The following is a 20,941-nucleotide window of genomic DNA, read 5'->3' as shown; positions in this document are numbered from 1 at the left end:
AATCTTGGCTCACTGCAACCTCCGACTCCCAAGTTCAAGGGATTCTCCTGCCTGAGCCTCCTAAGTAGCTGAGATTACAGGCATGCCCCATCACACCCGGCTAATTTTGTATTTTTAGTAGATATGGGGTTTCACCATGTTGGTCAGGCTGGTCTGGAACTCTTGACCTCAAGTGGTAGATACACCGCCTCGGCCTCCAAAAGTGCTGGGATTACAGGCGCGAGCCACCGCACCTTTCCCTCTGTGAGAATTACTTTCTAATAACAATCTTAACATCATTGTTGCTTTTTATTTCCCTTTATTTTAGCACATTCCAGATTTTCAGAACTGACTCCTAACTCATGTGCAGTTTAGATATTTGGCATTTGTAAGTAATCAACTTGATACTGATTAAAAGATCAGATTATTCTGAGTCTGATTTGATCAGCCCAATGCCCAATCCTTCTTGTTAGACTTTAATTCTGACAAAGAAGCATTCACCTTTTACAAAAAGTTCAATAATTTGCTATATGTTCAAGCTGTGACCTTATTTCAATTCGTAAAAATGTTACCCCAGAAGAAACTAGAAGTTCTGCTCATGGCTGGTCTTGATCCTTCAACTAGAATTTATTGTCCCAAATCTACCTATCACTATGTAATTACCCTATAATTCATGTTTCACCATATTACATAAGAAATTCATGAAAGTCTGTCCAAGATTTTGATAAAGTCCGTATATTCACAACTACATAGAAACTTCTGATCTAGCTATTTAACAACTTTACGGAAAATATTATACTATTAATCTAGCAAAGATGTACTGGTCTTATGTTAGCCATCAGTGAACAGCACTGCTTTTTCCAATAGCTTAATACTTTCCTCATTGTCTGCCAATCAAATTGTACTAGCTGATTTTAAAATCTTGTCCAAAAACATCTTTAAAGAAATGCTCATGTTCTTCTTTGTAAATATCATGACTAATAGATCTGCATATTTTTCCAATATGTCTTTTGGTTGTATCATTTTCAAAGATCACTGAACACTATTAATCTCACCTGAAAATTATCTCAGAACTTATATTTGACTTAGTTGTCATGAGTTTGTTTAAACACTTTTACTTCTCCCCACTGGAGGTACCAATTTGTGTTACGACAAATCTTAATACTTAAGCCAATATATAATCCTTATTATATGTATGGCTTGGGAGTCTTGGGAACATCCAAGTCAAATAAAGATAACTTTTTTAAAAATAATATTTAGAGGGCTTGTGATTAACAGCACATGTACTGAGGCCTATATTAAAATAAACAACAACAAAAAAATCAAAGTGTAAAAAGAGAGAGTGGGCTGAGCACAGTGGCTCATGCCTATAATCCTACCACTTTGAAAAACCAAAGCAGGAGAATCTCTTGAGCCCAGGAGTTTGATACCAGCCTAAGCAACATAGAGAAACACTATCTCTACAAAAATATAAAAAATTAGCTGCATGTGGTGACACATGCCTCTGGTCCCAGCTACACAGGAGGATATAATGGGAAGAATACTTGAGCCTGGGAGGTCAAGACTGCAGTGAACTATGATTACACCACTGCACTCCAGCCTGGGTGACAGAGCAAGAGCCTGCCTTCAAAAATAAAAAATAGAGAGAAAGAGAGTGGTCATATTCCTTAAAATAAAATAAGTGAGAAAACAGTATTGTGTAAGTATTAAATACTTCTTCGACAGAATCTTTGGAAGTCAGTGGAGAGATGGTTCAGATCACAATTCCATTTGTCAGATGTCTTCTATCAGAGGAGATAGATGAGTAAGGTCTTTATACTCCAATGGCATATAACAGTAGAACCACCCAACTGACTTCACTCAATACAGTCCATACTCACCAAAAACCCTTCAATACAATGCAACTTTGTAGATTATCCCATATGAGAGATTACAATGACAAGCTAAATAGTCCTTTTTATACAGTTGACAGTTATAATTCTGAATATAGCTATAAACAGGATCTGGTTCATATTTCATTTGCTTGCAGCTTGGATAATTGTGAGTTACTAGCCAAGATCCTTAGAACATGAAGAGATTCAGAAAACATTACCTTCAAAACTGAGGACTAGTCACAAAACTGCTTTGTTGCTTGAAACATTGCCAGAATACAAACTCTTTGAGGAATCATGGAGACCTCTTTCCCATCAATTAGTCACCTAAATAATTCAAGAGCACTGGAGGAAGATGAGATTTGAATTCAAGTCCTATCTGCTACTTTCCTGCTCTTTAGAAAGATATTTCAGCTAATTAGTAGTCAAGTTTTGTCATTTATAATATGGATATTTAAATAGTTACGACTTCATGCAGGTTCTTATTTTGAGAGCTTAAAAAATCATGTAACTTTTGTTTTTCCACTATATCTGATTTCTCACATAGTTTAACATGGCCAAGGGCACACTGGCAAAACTATACTCTTTTAATGGCACTCCTCCACAAACACACTTCTAGGCATACATATTTATAAATTACCATTTTATTCTATATACAAATATAATATATTCAAATGAATGAAAACCCTTTTTTTTGTTCCAAATAAGTCTACTTTCAGAGACTTCAACTTAGGAAAAAAGAATCCTTAGTTCTATCTCTAATGCCAATTCACAAACTAGAACAGAAATATGAATTCATTTGACTGACATATGAGCCTGTTAGATTTAAAGGAAAAACACCAATTCATTTATAATATACAGGGTAGCTTTAAGAAAAAAAAAAAACACTTCCTATCATCTAAACAGAATAATTAACTGGTCACTTCTTAGGAGATAATCTTCAGTGCTCACTGAAATACACTAAAGCCTATTTTCTTTACACAAGGAGATGAAAGAATACCCAATATATGGTCAAGTTTGAAGTAATAGTCTGTCAGTTATAAACCTATAAATATATTTTATATCACAGACTTTAAGTATAACACATTTCTATGCCTTCCATATGGAAAACACAGTGTTTCTTTTTTTTTAGCTTAAAAAATACAAAGATTTTCTTAGAATAACTTAAGATTTTAATTAAGAATCTTATTTTTCTGTTTTATATATCTTTTGATTAAAAAACTTACACCAGAGTTTTCTCAATCAATACTTTACCTAAATATATTAGGCTATCCTAAAAACAATGTCAAATCACCAACAAGATATTTAAGTGACAGCATTCATTTTGTTTACCAGTTGGGAATGAAGGAAATTTGCATGAAAGATCTTCCACACAATCTTCAATTCTCCTTTTGCTTTGCTAATATGTTTTCAAATGGCATTGCACCTGCTTTCATATAAACATCTTTGATGCCTGGAATATCAAATGCATCAAGGTATTGTTAGAAAAATAACCACTTAACAAATAACTCAAAAGGACATATGTTTCATGATTGAGCATCTTACACAGTAGCTAGAGATTTCTTAGGTAAGAATCTTCCATGATTATTGTGCCTTCCAAAATGGCCAATCTGACATGCCTTTGGCCAACTGCCTAGTCTAAATGATTGGTTGTTTCTCACATCACACAATGAGTATTTGAGCTTAACAAAGAAGTCTGTCCATTCTATCTCTTGATCTACTCAAACTGTGAAGGAAATTTAGAATATTTGACCCTAAAAATCTCTATTTTCCCTAATGCATGCATGAATGAATGAGGTTAAGATATAAATTTAAGATATATATTGTTGGTTACTTATTTTACATCAAGTCCCTTTATTTCAAAAACGTCACAAACACAATTCTTCTGTGTGCATTTCAACATTTCTGCTCTAGTTATGGCAGCTAACTTTATTTTTTAACTGACACTGTATTCCAGATCAGTATTTGCTGTTGAAATTTTCATGGTACCAATCCCAGGTGCATAATTAAGAAAATTTCATGAATATAAATAAGGAAAAATCCTGTTGAATGTTGACAGTTTTATAGATGTTAGGTTTGGCATGGCTTTCTCAATAGGATGATCACTCCTTAAAATTAATAAATTAACTCAAAAACCTTTTTGGTTACTTGTTTTTGCTGACGTTGATATTCTCTTTCCAATCCTAAAGTGGTGACCCTAGGAAGCTGATAGATACAGAAAGAGAGACTGAAATAGCAAGTCTTACTTTAATGTGGGAGCAATATGGGGCCCATATAGATTTTCGCTATAGCATGACTCAGTATAGCTTATTCACTTTGGTTGGTACTCAACTTAAGTGCCTCCTCTCCTGGAAAACTGTTCCTGAACTTTCCAAGCCCATTCAATTGCTTTCCTTTCTTTTTTCATATCGTATCTTGCCTAATCCTTTTTTAGAGCACTTACTATATCACCTCACTTATGTGTAAGACGAAAACTCTAATTTTAGCCTTAGAGTTTGGACATCCAGGGATATGGGACATTATATATCTGCATCTCCAATATCTTATACATCTGCCGTATAGTAAATGTGATAAATGTATGTCAATTAAATATAGAATTCTTGCAGCATATGATTTGGAGTTTCCTGCTATAAAACAGAAATTTGTTAAACTGAAGTATTCTGGTTTTGAGTCTGATCAGTAAGCTCACAAATAGAGCTGGTCATTGAGAGTATAAAGATTTGGGAAGAAGACGTGTGCTTCAGATCATCAACTCCTTGTGACCATGTGTTCATCAAGAATCAATGAAATTCCTATTGCTCAAAGCAAGAATAATAAAAATAAGAGAAAAAAGGTATTATGTAACTCATTAAAACAGAACAACTGGACAACATAACCAAGTGACATTTATCCATTTATCTCAGGGATGCAAAGTTGGTTCAATATTAAAAAATCAATAAATGTAATCCATCACATCAAGAGGCTAAAAAACATCACATAATCCTTTCAATAGATTTAGAGAAAGCACTTAACAAAATACAAGACCCATTTATGGTAAAAACTTTCAGTTAACTAGAAATAGAGATGGACATTCTCAACTTGATAAAGAATATCTACGAAATATCTATAACTAATATAATTTTTAATAAGAAACTTACAGTTTTCTCATTAAGATTATGAACAAGGCAAAGATGCCCCCTTTCATCATTCTTTTTCAACATCATACTGGAAGTTGTAGTGATATAAATAAGATAAGAAAAGTTAATAAAAGGTAGACAGATTTGAAAGGGAAAAAGTAAATTGTCTTTGTAGATGACATAATTGCTTAGGTAAAAAAAATTAAAATTTAAAATATTCCTATAACAAATAAATGATTATAGCAATGTAACAGGCTACAAGGTTAATATACAAAAGTCAATACAAACAAATATGATATGAAATTGAAAACACAACAGCATTTACATTAGCATCCCCCAAATGAAATATCTAGGTTTAAGTCTAGCAAAATAAATATAAGATGTATGCAAATAAAACTATAAAACTCTAATGAAAGACTTAAAAAAACCTAAGTAAGTGAAGAGCTATTTCATGTTCATGGATAGAAATACTCAATATTGTCAAGATATCAGCTTTTTTCAACTTCATTTATAGATTTAATGCAATTCCAATAAAAATCACAGAAAGTTATATTGTGTATCTTGATAAACTGACTCTAAAATTTATAGGGAGGGGCAGTAGATCCAGAAAACTCAACACAACATTAAAAGACAAAGTTGAAAGACTGACCCACCTTACTTCAATACTTACTATAAAGCTATAGTAATAAAAACAGTATGGTATTGGCAAAAAAAAAAAATGAATAGTTTAGTGGAACAGAATAGAGAACCCAGAATAGATACATATTAATATAGTCAGCTGATCTTTGACAAAGGAGAAAAGACAATATATGGGGTAAAGATAAGCTTTTCAATGAATGGTGCTGAAACAACTCAACATCCACATGCAATAAAACATGAACCTAGACACAGCCATTACATACTTCACAAAAATTAACTCAAAATAAACCACAAACCTAAATGTAAAATGCAAAACTATAACACTCATAGAAGATCACATATGAGACTATCTAGATAAACTAGATTTGGCAACTACTTTTGGATACAATATTAAAGTCACAATACATGAAAGGAAGATTTTATAATCTGGACTGTATCAATATTGTTCAAGAGAACAAAGGGAAAAGCCAAGAATGACAAAAAAAATATTTGCAAAATATATATCTGATAAAGGATCATTTTTCAAAATATACAAATAATTCTTCACAATAAGAAAACAAACTGATTTAAAAATGGGCCAAAGACCTTGGAAGACACCTCATTAAAGGAAATATCAGATGACAAATAAGCATATGAAAAAATGCTCACATTAAGTGTCATTAGTGAAGTCCAAATTGAAACAGGGAGTTTCCACTACATATCTATTGAAATGGCCCAAATCCAGAACACTGACAACATCAAATGATGGAGACCATGTGGAGCAACAGGAACTCCCATTCATTGTTGGTGGGAATGCAAAATGGTACAGCCACCTTGGAAGACAGTTTGGCAGTTTCTAACAAAACTAAGCATAACCTTCCCATATGACCCAGCAATCATGCTTTTGGTATTTACACAAAAAAAGTTGAAAATGTATTTTTACACAAAAGCCTGCACACAGATGCTTCCAACAATTATATCCATAATTGTCAAAACTTGGAAGCAACCAAGATGTCCTTCAAAAGGTGACAATGTAATATTATCCAGCTCTAGAAACAAATGCACTATCAAGCAGTGAAAACACCTGAAAAAATTGTTAAGTAAGATAAGCCAGTGCAAAAGGTATTATTCCAAATATATGACAGTCTATAAAAGTTAAAACTATGAAAACAGTAAAAAGACCAATAGTTGGAGAAAGGGAGGGAAGAATAGAAAGAACACAAATAATTTTTAAGGCAATAAACCTACTCTGTATGATAATATAATAATGGATACATATCATTATACATTGTATGATGCTCAAACCTCCATGCTACGAATCCCTGCCATCATCAGCAAATGAGGAGGGTACAAACTGTGTGCCCTTCTCAACAATGTATCCTTACTACAAAAATATGCCCATAATTTCCCATAATTTGTGGCCCATGACTCAGCTTTCTACTCCTCTTCCACCAGTTAAACTCTCCACTTGCCTCCATGAAATTGCTCATCTACATCCAGCAACACACCCTCTGCATTCTCAATCCCTTTTTTGACTCTTTCTTATTTTCTTCTATTTTAATGGAAACCTGAATCTTGCCTGAAAAATCTCATTTTCCTCTACCTGGCTCAAGAGTTGTTCTTATTTTCTCACTTTCAATGTTGGGGCTCTGTCCTTCTGGCTTCTAAAGTACTTTTTCAATTGTCTTTTATGAAAAATCCTGTTCCTTTAAAGTTTATGTCATTTACACAGTGGCAGAGATTTCTAAAAATGTGTTTCCTCTTTTCTCTCAGGGTTCCATTTCCCAGCCTTTTTTACAGTAAAATGAGGTCATGTAATTTAGTCCTACCTAATAGATTATTAATCAAAAAGTGATGTGAGTTCTTGTAGATCAGTCTTTTTTTGTTTTGTTTTGTTTTTCTTCAAGACGGAGTTTCACTCTTGCTACCCAGGCCGGAGTGCAATGGCGCGATCTCGGCTCACTGCAACCTCTGCCTCCTGGGTTCAAGCACTTCTCCTGCCTCAGCCTCCAGAGTAGCTGGGACTACAGGCGCGCGTCACCATGCCCAGCCAATTTTTGTATTTTTAGTAGAGACGGGGTCTTTTAAGAAATGGGCATGCATCGGCTCTGTTTTCTTTTCCCATCTGCTGACTACATGCAGATAGCAAAGAAATCTATGTAACAATGAAACCATAAGAAGGAAGACGCCTGGATCTCTAATTCACTACTTGGATAAAGCTAGTCATTTGCTACCTTAAACAGGAAATACCCCTCACTTGGAGAAGAACAAATAGTATCAGGAAATAAATTGCTACTGTCCTTGAGCCATTATAATGTGGGCTCTATTTTTTGATGCGTCCGACATTACGCTTAACTATACCCTTCATTGTCACCTACCAAATTCAATATAGTTTATATTATTAATGGGAAAATTTACATATAACATTTTTTTTCTCTCTATCCAAATTCTAGCATTATCATGAGTAACTGGAATATCCATTAGATAACTTATTAAAAACTATGTCCTCTCAAGTACTTGACCTCTAGTTTCAAATTATTTCTTCCTCAACCTCAGTTTGGTTATTTACTCTCTTAGGAATACTTTCAATATTATCATCTCCTATAACTCCTCCATCTTCAACATCAAAATCAACCAATCTGCCATATGACTATAATCTCTCCTTCCTACCAGCTTGTTAAAGCACTCTCATGATGACTATTAATTGGTTTCATTGCAACGAGTCATCCTTCTTTCACTTCCTTCCACAACTATCTCACATTCCATGGTGCTTCATTTGAATAACATCCTGAATTTCATTGATTTTCTGTTTTTTCATTACATGTAACCAGCAAAACCGCAAGCCTGTAGGAATTGAGCTGTCTGCCTTTTCTATGATGTAATACCCACAGAATGGAGCAATAATAAGTAATACCATACAATCGGGAACACCAATTCCAGTATAAAAATGTTTCACAAGTTTCTAATTAACTCTCAACACTTCCAACAATACAACCACCAACTTAACATCTATCTCTCAAATATGTCAAAGGCATCCCAAATCAACACTTCTATATCTAATCTAGTGAACATTTCCCATAAATCTGTTCTTCGGTCAGAATTATTTCTCAGTAAGTGGCCCACTTTTTAATCTGGAGCTCTGAACTATAAATCTTGCAGTCATCCTTGATAATTCTCCCTCTTCCAACCTTTAATATCAATCCTTCTCAAACACAAGATATTACTTCTTAAATATCTATCAACTTTTCCTCATATTTCCTATTATCACACTAGTCTAAGTTAATATCTTCTTCCCTGGTGTATGTCTTAAGAAACGGAATTTTATATTAGTTGTATTACCTGATTTTCATCTATAAGCTTACTACACTATAAGCTCCATTAGACTAGGTTTTTGTTCATTTTGACTCACTATTTTATCTCTGGCATCATGTATTATTTCTTTGCTTATAGTGGCTTGATATGTATTTGCTGAATAAATGGGCAAATGGATAAATTATGCAAGTAAGTGTATAATTTTCATCACAATAAACATTCATGTATAAAGCAAGGATTCATATCCGAATCATATAAGAGAAAAAATCTGAATTTAACAGAATCCAAGGAAGCAGATGAATTTGGATTCAAATTTAGATCTTCTCAATTTCCCTAACTCTGACTCCTGAGTGTCTTTCCATCCGTATACCATGATGCATATTGAACCTTATGAAACATTCTGTCTTCATTTAACTTACAGCCATAGACTCAGAGAATTAGCTCTAATTTTTCATGCAGTTATCTGTGACTATAAAAATAGTGCTCATGGAAGGCATTCTAATGCTTTAAAACATACAGCATTCACTCCAAATACTTTAAAAGAAACATTTTAATTTTGTGAATGAAAATGTTTAATAGCCTATACTCCGAATTAAAATTGATACCAAAATGTATCCAAAGTAATCATCTCACAAAAGGAAAGGGACTTAATTTAAAAAACATTGATTTTTTTATTGAGTGTTTGCCATGTTGTAGACATTATGCTAAGCAATTTATATGTGCAGAAAATAGAACCTATTATTATCCCTATTTTACAGATACGAAAGTTGAGAATTAGAGGAAATAATCAAAGCCAGGAGCCAAACACAACGTCTTTATGATTCCAGACACTGCACTTAACATTAAATTGCCTTCCCAATAAGTAGTTAATTCTTTCATTTTGAGCCACTACTTAGTGAAAAATCAACAAGAACAGTTTTTTCTATTAATAGCATCTGATAATGAGACATTTCAATTATAATCAGATGGAGAAGGAAAATACTATATACATTATAAAGCTTAGCATTTTCGAGGTATTAAATGAGCAAATTGTTTAGTCTTACCCATGAATTCAATTCCCAAGTGGTCTGCTACACCAAAGTCAGCATGGAAGGAAGGGAAAGAGAAAAAGGAAAAGAGAAAAGGGTTAGAAAAAACTCTATACATGGAAATCAGCACTTGTAAGACTAATCCTCTAAGGTAAGGCATGTGTCTCAATTTTAACTCCTATGTTTGCTTAGAAAAGATAAATTACAGATCACCAACAATAGAGTTGGTCTGAACACTGATGGGTATTTCCCCAAAGCCTCTGAGCTATAGCTTAGAATTTTAGATGAACTAACATTGCATAACTTACGAAGAATGCTAAGTAAAAATTTAGCAAAGAAAAAGAAAAATTGTTATACCATGAATATCTGGCACTAATATTCTTTTCAGAACCCATAATATTTTCTGTGGAATAACTATTTGTTCCACATGAATTTATTTGAACCTCTGTAATAAAAATAACACTGAATAAGCAAGGAACTTCTGTGTGACAGGCCCTAATCAGGTGTGTTTTCCTCCACAAAAAAGCAATGATGTTGGACTTTTTTTTCTCTTTCACTTTTCAGATGAGAAAACTTTGCTTCAGCAAGATTAAAACTCTTACAGAGGTTACAAAATTTGAGACAGATCCATGACACAAATTCGGTTGATCTGAGCATTAAGCCCCATGACTGTTCGCCTTGACAGCCCATCCTATCAAACACAAATGGCAGACATGTCCATGTATGTTCTATGTGCATGTAGATCACAGACCATCTTGACCAGCTAACAGCTGCCTGATCAGCAAAGCAATGAACCGTACTGGGCTGGGCCCATGCATTCAACTTTAGATATTCCTCTATTTAAATTTTTTTAATCATTTAGTTATTCACTCATTCATTTTTAAAATTCATTGTATTAATGAATAATTTTTTTTCTGTTGCCATATTTGTCTGAAGTGAGAATAAGTGAAAAAAGCTATTGACACCATTGCATTTGCTTCTGAGACTAATTGCTGAGCTTCCTTTTTTGAGTTCTTTATTTAGCAAATAAGCTTTTCCTCTTAGAAAATGTTTTTTTAGTTACCTTGCTTTCGATGCCTTTTGTGTTTATAAATAAGTCATTTAAAAATTTTATTGTGGAAAAAATGTGTATATATATATGTATATATATATGTAACGTAAAATTTATTATTAAAACCATATTTAAGTGCATGACTCAGTGTCATTAGTTATTAGGTTGGTGCAAAAGTAACTGCAGTTTTGCCGTTACTATTAACTTGATACATTCACAGTGTTGTACAACCACCACCACCTTTTACAGGTTTACAGAAACTCTGTATCCCTTAATCCATAATTCCTCATTCCTCCCTCCTCCTAGCCGTTGGTAACTTCTAATCTACTTTCTGTGTCTATCAGTTTGTCTTATGAAGTGTTCACATCTAAAAAAAAGATGGTGTCAATGTTTTTAAAAAGTAGATGCATTTGTTTCTTTCCCTGACATTTTTTGACTGCTTACTCTGGGCTCATCATACACACAGTGATAGATATCAGGCACAATTAAGACAGGATTCTTGTTCTCAAGTAGCTCAGAAATGAATGAGAGGCCATGGATAAAATGCTCTGGTGGCCGGGCGCGGTGGCTCAAGCCTGTAATCCCAGCACTTTGGGAGGCCGAGGCGGGTGGATCACGAGGTCAAGAGATCGAGACCATCCTGGTCAACATGGTGAAACCCCGTCTCTACTAAAAAAATACAAAAAATCAGCTGGGCATGGTGGCGCGCGCCTGTAATCCCAGCTACTCAGGAGGCTGAGGCAGGAGAATTGCCTGAACCCAGGAGGCGGAGGTTGCGGTGAGCCGAGATCGCGCCATTGCACTCCAGCCTGGGTAACAAGAGCGAAACTCCATCTCAAAAAAAAAAAAAAAAAAAATGCTCTGGTTATTCATTGTAGTAAGTGCTATAATGGAAAAGCAGAAAATGTGCACTGGATTAAGAGGCCATGGACCATAAACTTGCTCCTGGGAGGGAGAGAATGCAATACAAAGAATGGAGTTTGTACAACCTCATCAAAAAGTGGGCAAAGGATATGAATAGACACTTCCCAAAAGAAGACATGTATGAGGCCAAGAAACATATAAAAAACCTCATCATCACAGAAATGCAAGTCAAAACCACAATAAGATACCATCTCATACCAGTTAGAATGGCAATTATTAAAAAGTCAGAAAACAACAAATGCTGGCAAGGATGTGGAGAAATAGAAATGCTTTTACACTGTTGGTGGGAGTGTAAATTATTTCATATATTATGGATGACAGTGTGGCAATTCCTCAAGTATCTAGAAACAGAAATACCATTTGATCTAGCAATTCCATTACTGGGTATATACTGAAAGGATTATAAATCATCCTACTATAAAGATACATGCACATGTATGTTTATTGCAGTACTATTTACAATAGCAAAGACTTGGAACCAACCCAAATGCCAATCTATGTTAGACTGGATAAAGAAAATGTGTTTTATATATATATATATATATATATATATATACACACACACACACACCATGGAATACTATGCAGCCATATAAAAGAATAAGCTCATATCCTTTGCAGGGACATGGATGAAGCTGGAAACCTTCATTCTCAGCAAACTAACACAGGAACAGAAAACCCAACACCGCGTGTTCTCACTTATAACTGGGAATTGAACAATGAGAACACATGGACACAGGGAGGGGAACATCACATATTGGGGCCTGCTGGGGGATGAGAGACAAAAGAAGAGAGAGCATTAGGACAAATACATAAGGCATGTAGGGCTTAAAACTTATATGACAGGTTGATAGGTGCAGCAAACCACCATGGCACATGTATACCTACGTAACAAACCTGCAGATTCTGCAGATGTATCCCAGAACTTAAAGTAAAAATAAAATAAAAAAGAACGGAGTTTGTAGAAAAGTTGGCAAGACTGTTGTCAGTAGGCTTGTTCAGGTTGTTGACTTCTCTGCACAAAATATGTTGAGAGTGAATTCCAAGTAAGAATAGACAAAGAAGCTTATATCAAAGTGAAAGTATTGAAAAGTGAGGTGCAACAAACTACTTTGTCTATATTTACTTTAGATTTGCTCTCAAAATCTTAGAGGCAAAGTGAGCTGCTCAAAAAGAGAGAGATAACCCCTAGTGCCTTGAAGGGAATGCCCTTTATGGGAACTGTACAGGCATATTCATAAAACACTGGTGAGGTCAAGTATGTGAAGGTGGATCTGTGGTTAGTACAGGCACTCAGTATCCACATTCCTTAAGACACATCACATGTATCATTAGCACATAAAATCTCTATCTAAGGATTTTTTTTTGGATATTAAAATGAGAAAAATATTACCGTAAGCTAAACCTTGAATCTAGCTACACGTGTAAGGCCCTGCAGAAGTCTCTGCCCTTCTCCCAATGCCCAGCAGGCAGAAATTTGTAGCTAATAGTTTCTTGTGTTTTGGGTGTTGATTGGCTGGAGACTGGGGAAGTTACATCATAAATAAGGGACTTTTGTTCTCTTTCCCAAACCCATATTGAGAATTAGAAACTTGTAACCATCTGGCAGTCTGTTGGTATTCGGTAGGACCCAGTTATCTTGCAAAAGAGTTAGGTGCTGATGCATGAGGGTGCAAGGGGAAAAAGCCAGCTGCAAAAGGGGCCCATGGGGCTTTACACAAAGGATAAATAAGTATGGGTCCTAACCTTACTTATCCTGACTCAAGACCACATTTTCATTATTGTCAAATAAGAAGCTTCATGACTGTGGTACCTAGGACGTTGGAGAGAGACTAGAATTATGGCATTTAAAATAAAGATTACCTATCATTATACTAAAAATAATATTCTAAAAGGCTTGGAATAAAACTAAACTTTTTCAGACAGGCAGAAGAGGAGGTTGCAGGAAGAAAGCCAGGAGGGGAAAGTGTATAGAAATCAGGGAGCAGAGGACCTCAAATAGTGGACCGCAGGTGTTCCATGACGTGAGTGGGCAGTTAGAAAGCCTTTAGATTCAGCCTGTTAGAACAAAAACTTTCCGGTGGAGCTGAGATGGCTCAGACTGGCTGCCTGTCACCTGTTTTGCTGGCAGGTATAACCCATGCATGGCCTTTCTTCCTTCTTCCGTGACCTTGAGTGCTCTGCCTCTGCAGGTGACAAGGGATATGGAGAATCAGGCAGGCTTTGTGAATCTGTAGACTGTGCTAAGAAATGAGTGGCATTTTTGATAAATGTAGGGCCAAACTGAATGCTTTGAAACCTCAACACATTCATAGCCAGTAGCAGAGACAGAAATCAGAATTTGAAAATGATTGAAACATTGAAGAATATAAGTAGAAATCTTCTTAAGAGAAAGAAAATCTGTCCTCTTTTAACATAACAGAAAAGTTGCATCCCATTATCAGAGTTGTTAACTTTAAGAATACTCTCAAGCAAGATGGCATTTATATGTTTATAATTTAAAGGGAAATTACTGATTTTTTACAATAGCTTATTCATGGAAACTGATACCACTGAAAATAGAAACAAAAAGTTAACTCTTATGTAAAATTTCTTTCTTTCTCATGCACACACGCACACTCACACTCACACTCACATGTACATGCTTCCATTGTTTTATTAAAATGTTAAACACTGTGATTATTATTGCTGAGTTTAAGAAACTGACAGGATTCGGTTCATACGGAAGAATTAATGAAAATCCAGGACGAACAGAAGACAAAGGCAATTCATTTTGTCATTCGGGCCATAAACCACACCACTTCTCATAACCCTTCCTGGCTGGCTATATTCCAAAGCAAACAGTGTGCCCAGAGATATTCAGGCCTGAGGGAAAACATCAAGAGAGACAGGGGAAGAGTATTTACTGAGCACTTACTGTGTACCAGGAAATGCTTGAAGTATTACCTCACAGCAATTTAGAAGATTATTATAATGCTCATTTTACAGGTAAGAAACGGAAGCGCAGAGAGGTGAATTAGCTTCCTCTAAACCACACTACCTGTAAGTGCTGGGAACATGATTGAGCCCAGGCCAGCTTGGCTCTTAGCTACCAGTAATACTCAAAGTTTACTTATCCCCTTCCTATAAAGAAAAAGCTAATTTTTACAAAATTATCAGGTAATGAGATCTTCAGGGAGGAATTATTTAATCCACTTAAGAGAACAAGTTGTTTTCAAGTATCCTCAGGCAGAGTAGAAGCACCACTTATTTACTTTCTCACCCCTAGTTTATTGATGAAGTGCCAAATATAAGCTAGGTAGCAGGGTAGACAAAGGAAGACAACTGCTGTCTGTCACCAAGGAGTCAACCTGGCCAATCATTAATATTTCTTCATTGGTTACCAGGGAAATTTCTTCACAATGAGGCTGGCCTAGTTGAAGTTATTTGCTTGTACATACAGCGAGTGATATATAAAATGTTGCATCTGAAAATATGCCCAACATTGAACCAGATGATGTCGCGACTGGCAACATACTTAATAAATGCCAGCAACCCTGCTGCAGAACCGAAGCATTCTTAAGGTTTTAGAACTAGGTACCTGTCTAGTGAAACAAATTGAATTTTTTTTTAACACCAAAATATCCTAGAACACACTTGGAAATTCAACGCCCGCATTTTTTAATTAACAAAAAAATATAAATTTATGTGTACAACAAGGTATTTTGAAATACATACACATTGTGGAATGGCTAAATCAGGTTAATTAACATATGCACTCACATACTTATCTTTATGTGGTGAGAACAGTTGAAATGTACTCTGTTAGTAAATGCATTGTTATTAACTATCGTTGCCACGTTGCACAATAGTTCTCTTGACCTTTTTCTTCTTATCTAACTGCTAGCTTAAATTTAAGACCCAGGTATTTCTAAAGTATTCACAATTCCGCGTGTGAATACAAAATACAAATATAATACAAAACGTCTTGTTTATATGTTGACAAAAAGGGAATGCTGACAGTCCCCCATGTGGGACGGCTGCGACAGAGCAAGTGAAAACATCGTTGACTTGATTTCAATCTCAGGATGCCTACTTTCAAGGCATTACCCAGCCTACGAACAGGAACTCACTGCAATGCAGCCCTGGGACAAAACCGCACAACGTGGGTTTCAGCATCAGCCCTGAGCTAAAAGCAATGGAGTGAGATGACTCTGATCATAGAAGAGTCCCAAATGAGATGATTTAAACCCTGGTCTATGGGATGCGGAAAAACATCTTCCAGGAAAATATTGATCTGTGTTTTAAAAAGTTAGACGCCTGCCTGGAAGTTAAATGGGCTTCTCTGCTGCAAGCATCTCCCAAACCCCTCCTAGGTGTGTGGAGAGTCTATGGTCAGTAGTTCAGTGACAGCATTTCCAACTTGATGAATACAGCCACGTTGTCATGAAGAGCACCCAGTGTAACTAGTAATACAAAGTACCTGCTCTGGGAAATACCTGCCATAGGAGTGTGGAGCAAACCACCCACTCTGTTACAAAACATGTCAGTCATAAATGCTTTATCTTAATAACTGAACTGAAATCTGTTAGATTCCACCCACAGATCCCTGTCAAGTGACTTTTTCACTGATGACACTCTAGGTAGAGGTAGCCCATTGCAACTGAGAAGCGTAAACTGGATTTGTGAAGAAGGCAAGCAGGGTCTTGAACATTTGCTAACCATAACACCTAAACTCATCACGCTCTAGCATGGACAAGATGCTGAGATGTCCCATGTTGAGACATTGCCCTGCATGTCCTGGTTTATTACAGCAAAAGAAGCAAGCTAGGAAAGGCTGGGGTAGACTTTAAGGTTTCTGATTAGGAGGGGAGAAAGGAATGGGGCTGGCTCTGGCTGCAGTTGCTGAGGGAAGCTGCAGGTTAGAAAACACAACATGGGATCCACAGAATACATACATTTCAAAAAGCTAAAGGGTCAAAGGACAGGGGAATAAGACACTTGATGGTCACTAACAGAAAGTGGCAGCAGGAAAGAGCGTGGCAGCCAGAATCTCTTTGGCCTTAGATCCCAGAGTGGGAAAGGGGCACAGGGAACTGTCAAGAGTGTGAGCACGCTCCCGGTGAGTGAGGCAGGAAAGCTCCATTCTAGGAGCCGTGTTCAATCCTAGAATGCCGATCCTAAAAGGAAAGGGGTATTATCACTGCATCCTTTTTCTGGCATTTTATCCTTAGTGCAAGATTTAGGATATTAATGCGGGGCTGATTCTAAACTTCATGCTCCCTTTATGAAATTATGTGGTCACTAAATGCATAATTTTATTTTTATGGACACACTAATTTTAGATTTACACGTGTTCACAAGTAAAAAGTGGAAGGTAAAATCAGATTAATCAAAAGAAATGGATACTTCTCTCAATACCTCTGAGAAGTAATTCCTGCTAATTTTTTTTTGTGTTAGTTCTTTCCAGTCTTCCTTCCATATATGTAAAATTAACTAAATGTCAATTTTACACGGAATCATCCTGTTTTATGTGCCTAAATCAGGGGTCTATCTGTGGCCACTGCAGCTCTGTAATCCCAATCTCCCACAGCCAACCTCCATCTTATCAGAACTGACAGCTTTTTCCACTGTAGAGAGTGGGTCACGACATTATTACTGTGGTCAGCCTCACACCAGACAGGCCATCAGTAATGCAGGAGGCAAAACCGCTTTTCCAGAATAGCACACAGCCCCAGTCTCCTTTCTCAGGGCTGTGATACAGAGCATGATCTCTTGATTTTTCTTCCCCAAAGCTCCACTGCTGATACCTGTATTTCATAATCTCTTATCATCCTCTAAATAAGAATGTTGATTTGTATCAAAGGATGGGGAGAAGCAGGCAGCCATGGAGACTGCGCCCCATGTTGAGGAAATTCAAGATGAGCATTCTGCTCTGCAAAGTGAAGGTTCAGGGGAGATCATTGGCTTAGGCTGTTCCTCAAAGATAGATTTTGACTAAACAAAAGGTAGAATTTTGCAGTGAAAACATCTTGGAGCATTACACTGAACTCAGATTCCATTTTTGCAATTACTGATTAACGGATTTAATAAGAAAGACCATTATAGAGAAGAACTCTTCATTGAAAAATAAAATCCTTCTTTATTGCTTCTGTCACCGGTGATAGTAACTGTGTACAGGTGAATACACTAGAGTTCCTGCTTTTGAGACTCACATGTGTCCCCCATGATCCTCTCACGTTTTATCAGCTTTCTAAAATTCTTACATTTTGTCACCAGGCACTTCTACTTCCACACATATCCCTTTTTTTGTTTGTTTCTGAGACAGAGTCTCGCTCTGTCTCCCAGGCTGGAGTGCAGTGGCATGATCTCGGTTCATTGCAGCCTCTGCCTCCCGGGTTTAAGCAATTCTCCTGCCTCACCCTCCCAAGCAGCCGGGATCACAGGCACGTGCCACCATGTCCAGTCATTTTTTGTATTTTTAGTAAAGACAGGGTTTTGCCATGTTGGCCAGGCTGGTCTCAAACTCCTGGCCTTACATGCTGGGATTACAGGCGTGAGCCACTGTGCCCGGCTCACATATCCTTTTATCTAATTTAAAAATTACCCTATAAAGTAGTGCAACTGAGCCCCATTTAACAATAAAATAAAAAGCTTCTGTGAAAAACTAAAGGTAATATTTATATATTCCTAGATCCCTAGGATGGGGAAAAAAATCTCAAATCCCAGGCCTGAAGGGTAGTCATTTCTTTTTCTAACTCTTTCATCACTCTATCCTATCACAGAACCTGACATTTTGTGGACACTCAATATGTATTTACTACATGAGTAAAATGCCATCTGGTTAAGCCCTCGGTATGTGACATCTGTATGTCTTTCAGAGCATATCCAGCCTGTTCCCTGTCACTTCTGAGTTTTTGATGATTCCAAACAACGTGACACCTCTGGTGGCAACTCATTCAATATTGAAAAACAATATCCACAAATGTTTCCAGAAAACTCCTCCATATCAAAGTACATTCAAATGCTGGTCATTTGAATCTACAATTCTGGAGTCAAAAAACCACTACATTATTACCCAAGAAGGTCCAACTCACGTTTGTCTTTGTTACATAATTTTTGTATATAATTTAAGATTCACTTAAGTGTTCTACTATCAGAAAAAATATCAAATTTTCTGTGGTCATTAAAATGCTATTATATATGCTATTTGAGGCTTTTTCCCCTTAACAATGTCAGTTTAATCAACCTTTGTAATAGCTGTCACATGTTCTTTTTTTTTTTTGATTCTATCTTTTCAGCTTCAATCTTTACTAGTATCAATGAAGGTACACAGCTGGACGTGGCGGCTCACACCTGCAATGCTAGCACTTTCGGGGGCCAAGGCAGGTGAATCACTTGAGCCCAGGAGTTCCAGACTTGCCTGGACAACATAACTAAACTCCATCTCTACAAAAATCAGCCGGGCATGGTGGTGCGTGCTTATGGTCCCAGCTACCAGGAAGGCTGAGGTGGGAGGATGACTTGGACCTGGGAAATCGAGGTTGTAGTGAGCCGAGATAGAGCCACTGTCCTCCAGCCTGTGCAACAGTGTCACCATTTCTTAAAAAAAAAAAAAAAAAGACACACAGAAGAGTTTATAATTAATAGATGGAAGGATTATAATAAAATAAGGGAAAGTCTACTCAAAAAAGAGAAACAAATGAAAGAAAGGATTACGTGGCAAACAGTCATGAAGTTTATATATGTGTTTGCAATTATCATATGAACTGATGGAAGCCTTTGTTCACAGATTGCTTTAATACCATGCTTTTACTCATAATTCTAAATTCAAATTGCAAAATCATTATGATAAATACTAGTTCACAAAATGGTGGGCATTTTTAAGAAACATTGCTCTGAGCTGCACTCCACTAAAGAAAAAGCAAAGACAGCTCACCCCCACTTGCCATCATAGATGACACCTTGTGACATGAAGATACTAGAAGAGGAACCCTTTGCTGCCCAACTGTCTAAGACAGAGGAACCAAGCAGAAAAGCGACCCAGGGGTCAGAGGATTCTTAGTCCTGGACCAACTGCCCAAGATACTTATCTAGAGCAGCCAAATTTTGTAATGTAATGGATATGGTAGAAAATCTCTTTACTGATGACTTAAGAAAAGAGAACGTCCATGGAGAAAATAGTGAAAAGAATTCATTCTAAAAAGGCAAGTTCTAACCAGGAGGAGGTAATTTTAGGTTAAGACTCAGGAAATTAGGCAGCAACTGATGCCATCAAGAAATGGTGTGAGGTAAGACACGATGAACTCACATTTAAAAAAAAAATGTTTTGTTAACTACTCATCAAGTTAGGCTTATATTTAGTGGCAAGGCACGGTAGCTTCTGAAGGTCAGGCTGGTCCAAGGTTAAAGTCTGGTTGGCTCTGTTTACTTTTATACAAAGTGTCTGCTTATGTGGAAAAAAAATCATTGCATAACAAATTGTTCTTCAAATGCAGAAGGTAGCTAGCTATTTAAAGTTCTCTCATAGAAAATCACTGAAAGATTAAAAGAAAAAAAAGAAATAATACCTTTTTCTCCCCTTTCCTCCAAAACTCCAAGCATTCTGTTCTGCTCATGCTACCCCAAAGAGACCCTTGTACACAACATACATCATCTTTTTGTTCGAGCCATTCCATTAGCTTAAATGTCTTTCCTGATAAACTCCCAAGTCTTCCTGTAACAAACTCTTCCTATCTTTCATGCTCCCACTACCTTCTCCCCAAGCCTTGATAACTTTCTATATGTATTTTAGAGATCCTTGACTGGAGATAATTATTTTACTTGGCACCCTATTAGTGTGATAAACTTCTCAATGTGGTCTGCAGATGTCAGAAGCTAATTATAGATGAATTCAGAAATTTCTAATTTCACATAACTTAGCCATTACCAAGGCAAACAAATAGAATCTACAACATGCCTCCTTGAAACTACCACCTACATATTATATATTTGGGAATCTGAATGACATCTTCCTCCCTCATCTTCATAGCATCCTTGCTAGTAATGGTATTTTATCCAAGA

At 36.4% G+C, this 20,941-nt stretch overlaps 1 protein-coding gene across 7 annotated transcripts in view; it reads right to left on the bottom strand.

The window, feature by feature from the left end:
- NRG3 (neuregulin 3) overlaps positions 1 to 20,941 on the bottom strand; it is a 1,107,214-nt gene that overhangs the window by 119,138 nt on the left and 967,135 nt on the right. For 4 of the 7 annotated variants that reach the window (XM_032259171.1, XM_032259175.1, XM_032259173.1 and 1 more), the window contains exon 4: positions 9,940 to 9,966. In XM_032259171.1, coding sequence (XP_032115062.1) covers positions 9,940 to 9,966 — 27 coding nt within the window. The remainder of the gene's footprint in view (positions 1 to 9,939; positions 9,967 to 20,941) is intronic. The other 3 variants (XM_032259174.1, XM_032259177.1, XM_032259178.1) reach the window with 1 other exon arrangement.

Source organism: Sapajus apella, unplaced genomic scaffold, assembly GCF_009761245.1.
Source record: "Sapajus apella isolate SASKATOON/1434 unplaced genomic scaffold, GSC_monkey_1.0 scaffold107, whole genome shotgun sequence".
NCBI lineage: Eukaryota > Metazoa > Chordata > Mammalia > Primates > Cebidae > Sapajus > Sapajus apella.
This window is presented reverse-complemented; position numbering and strand designations above follow the sequence as displayed.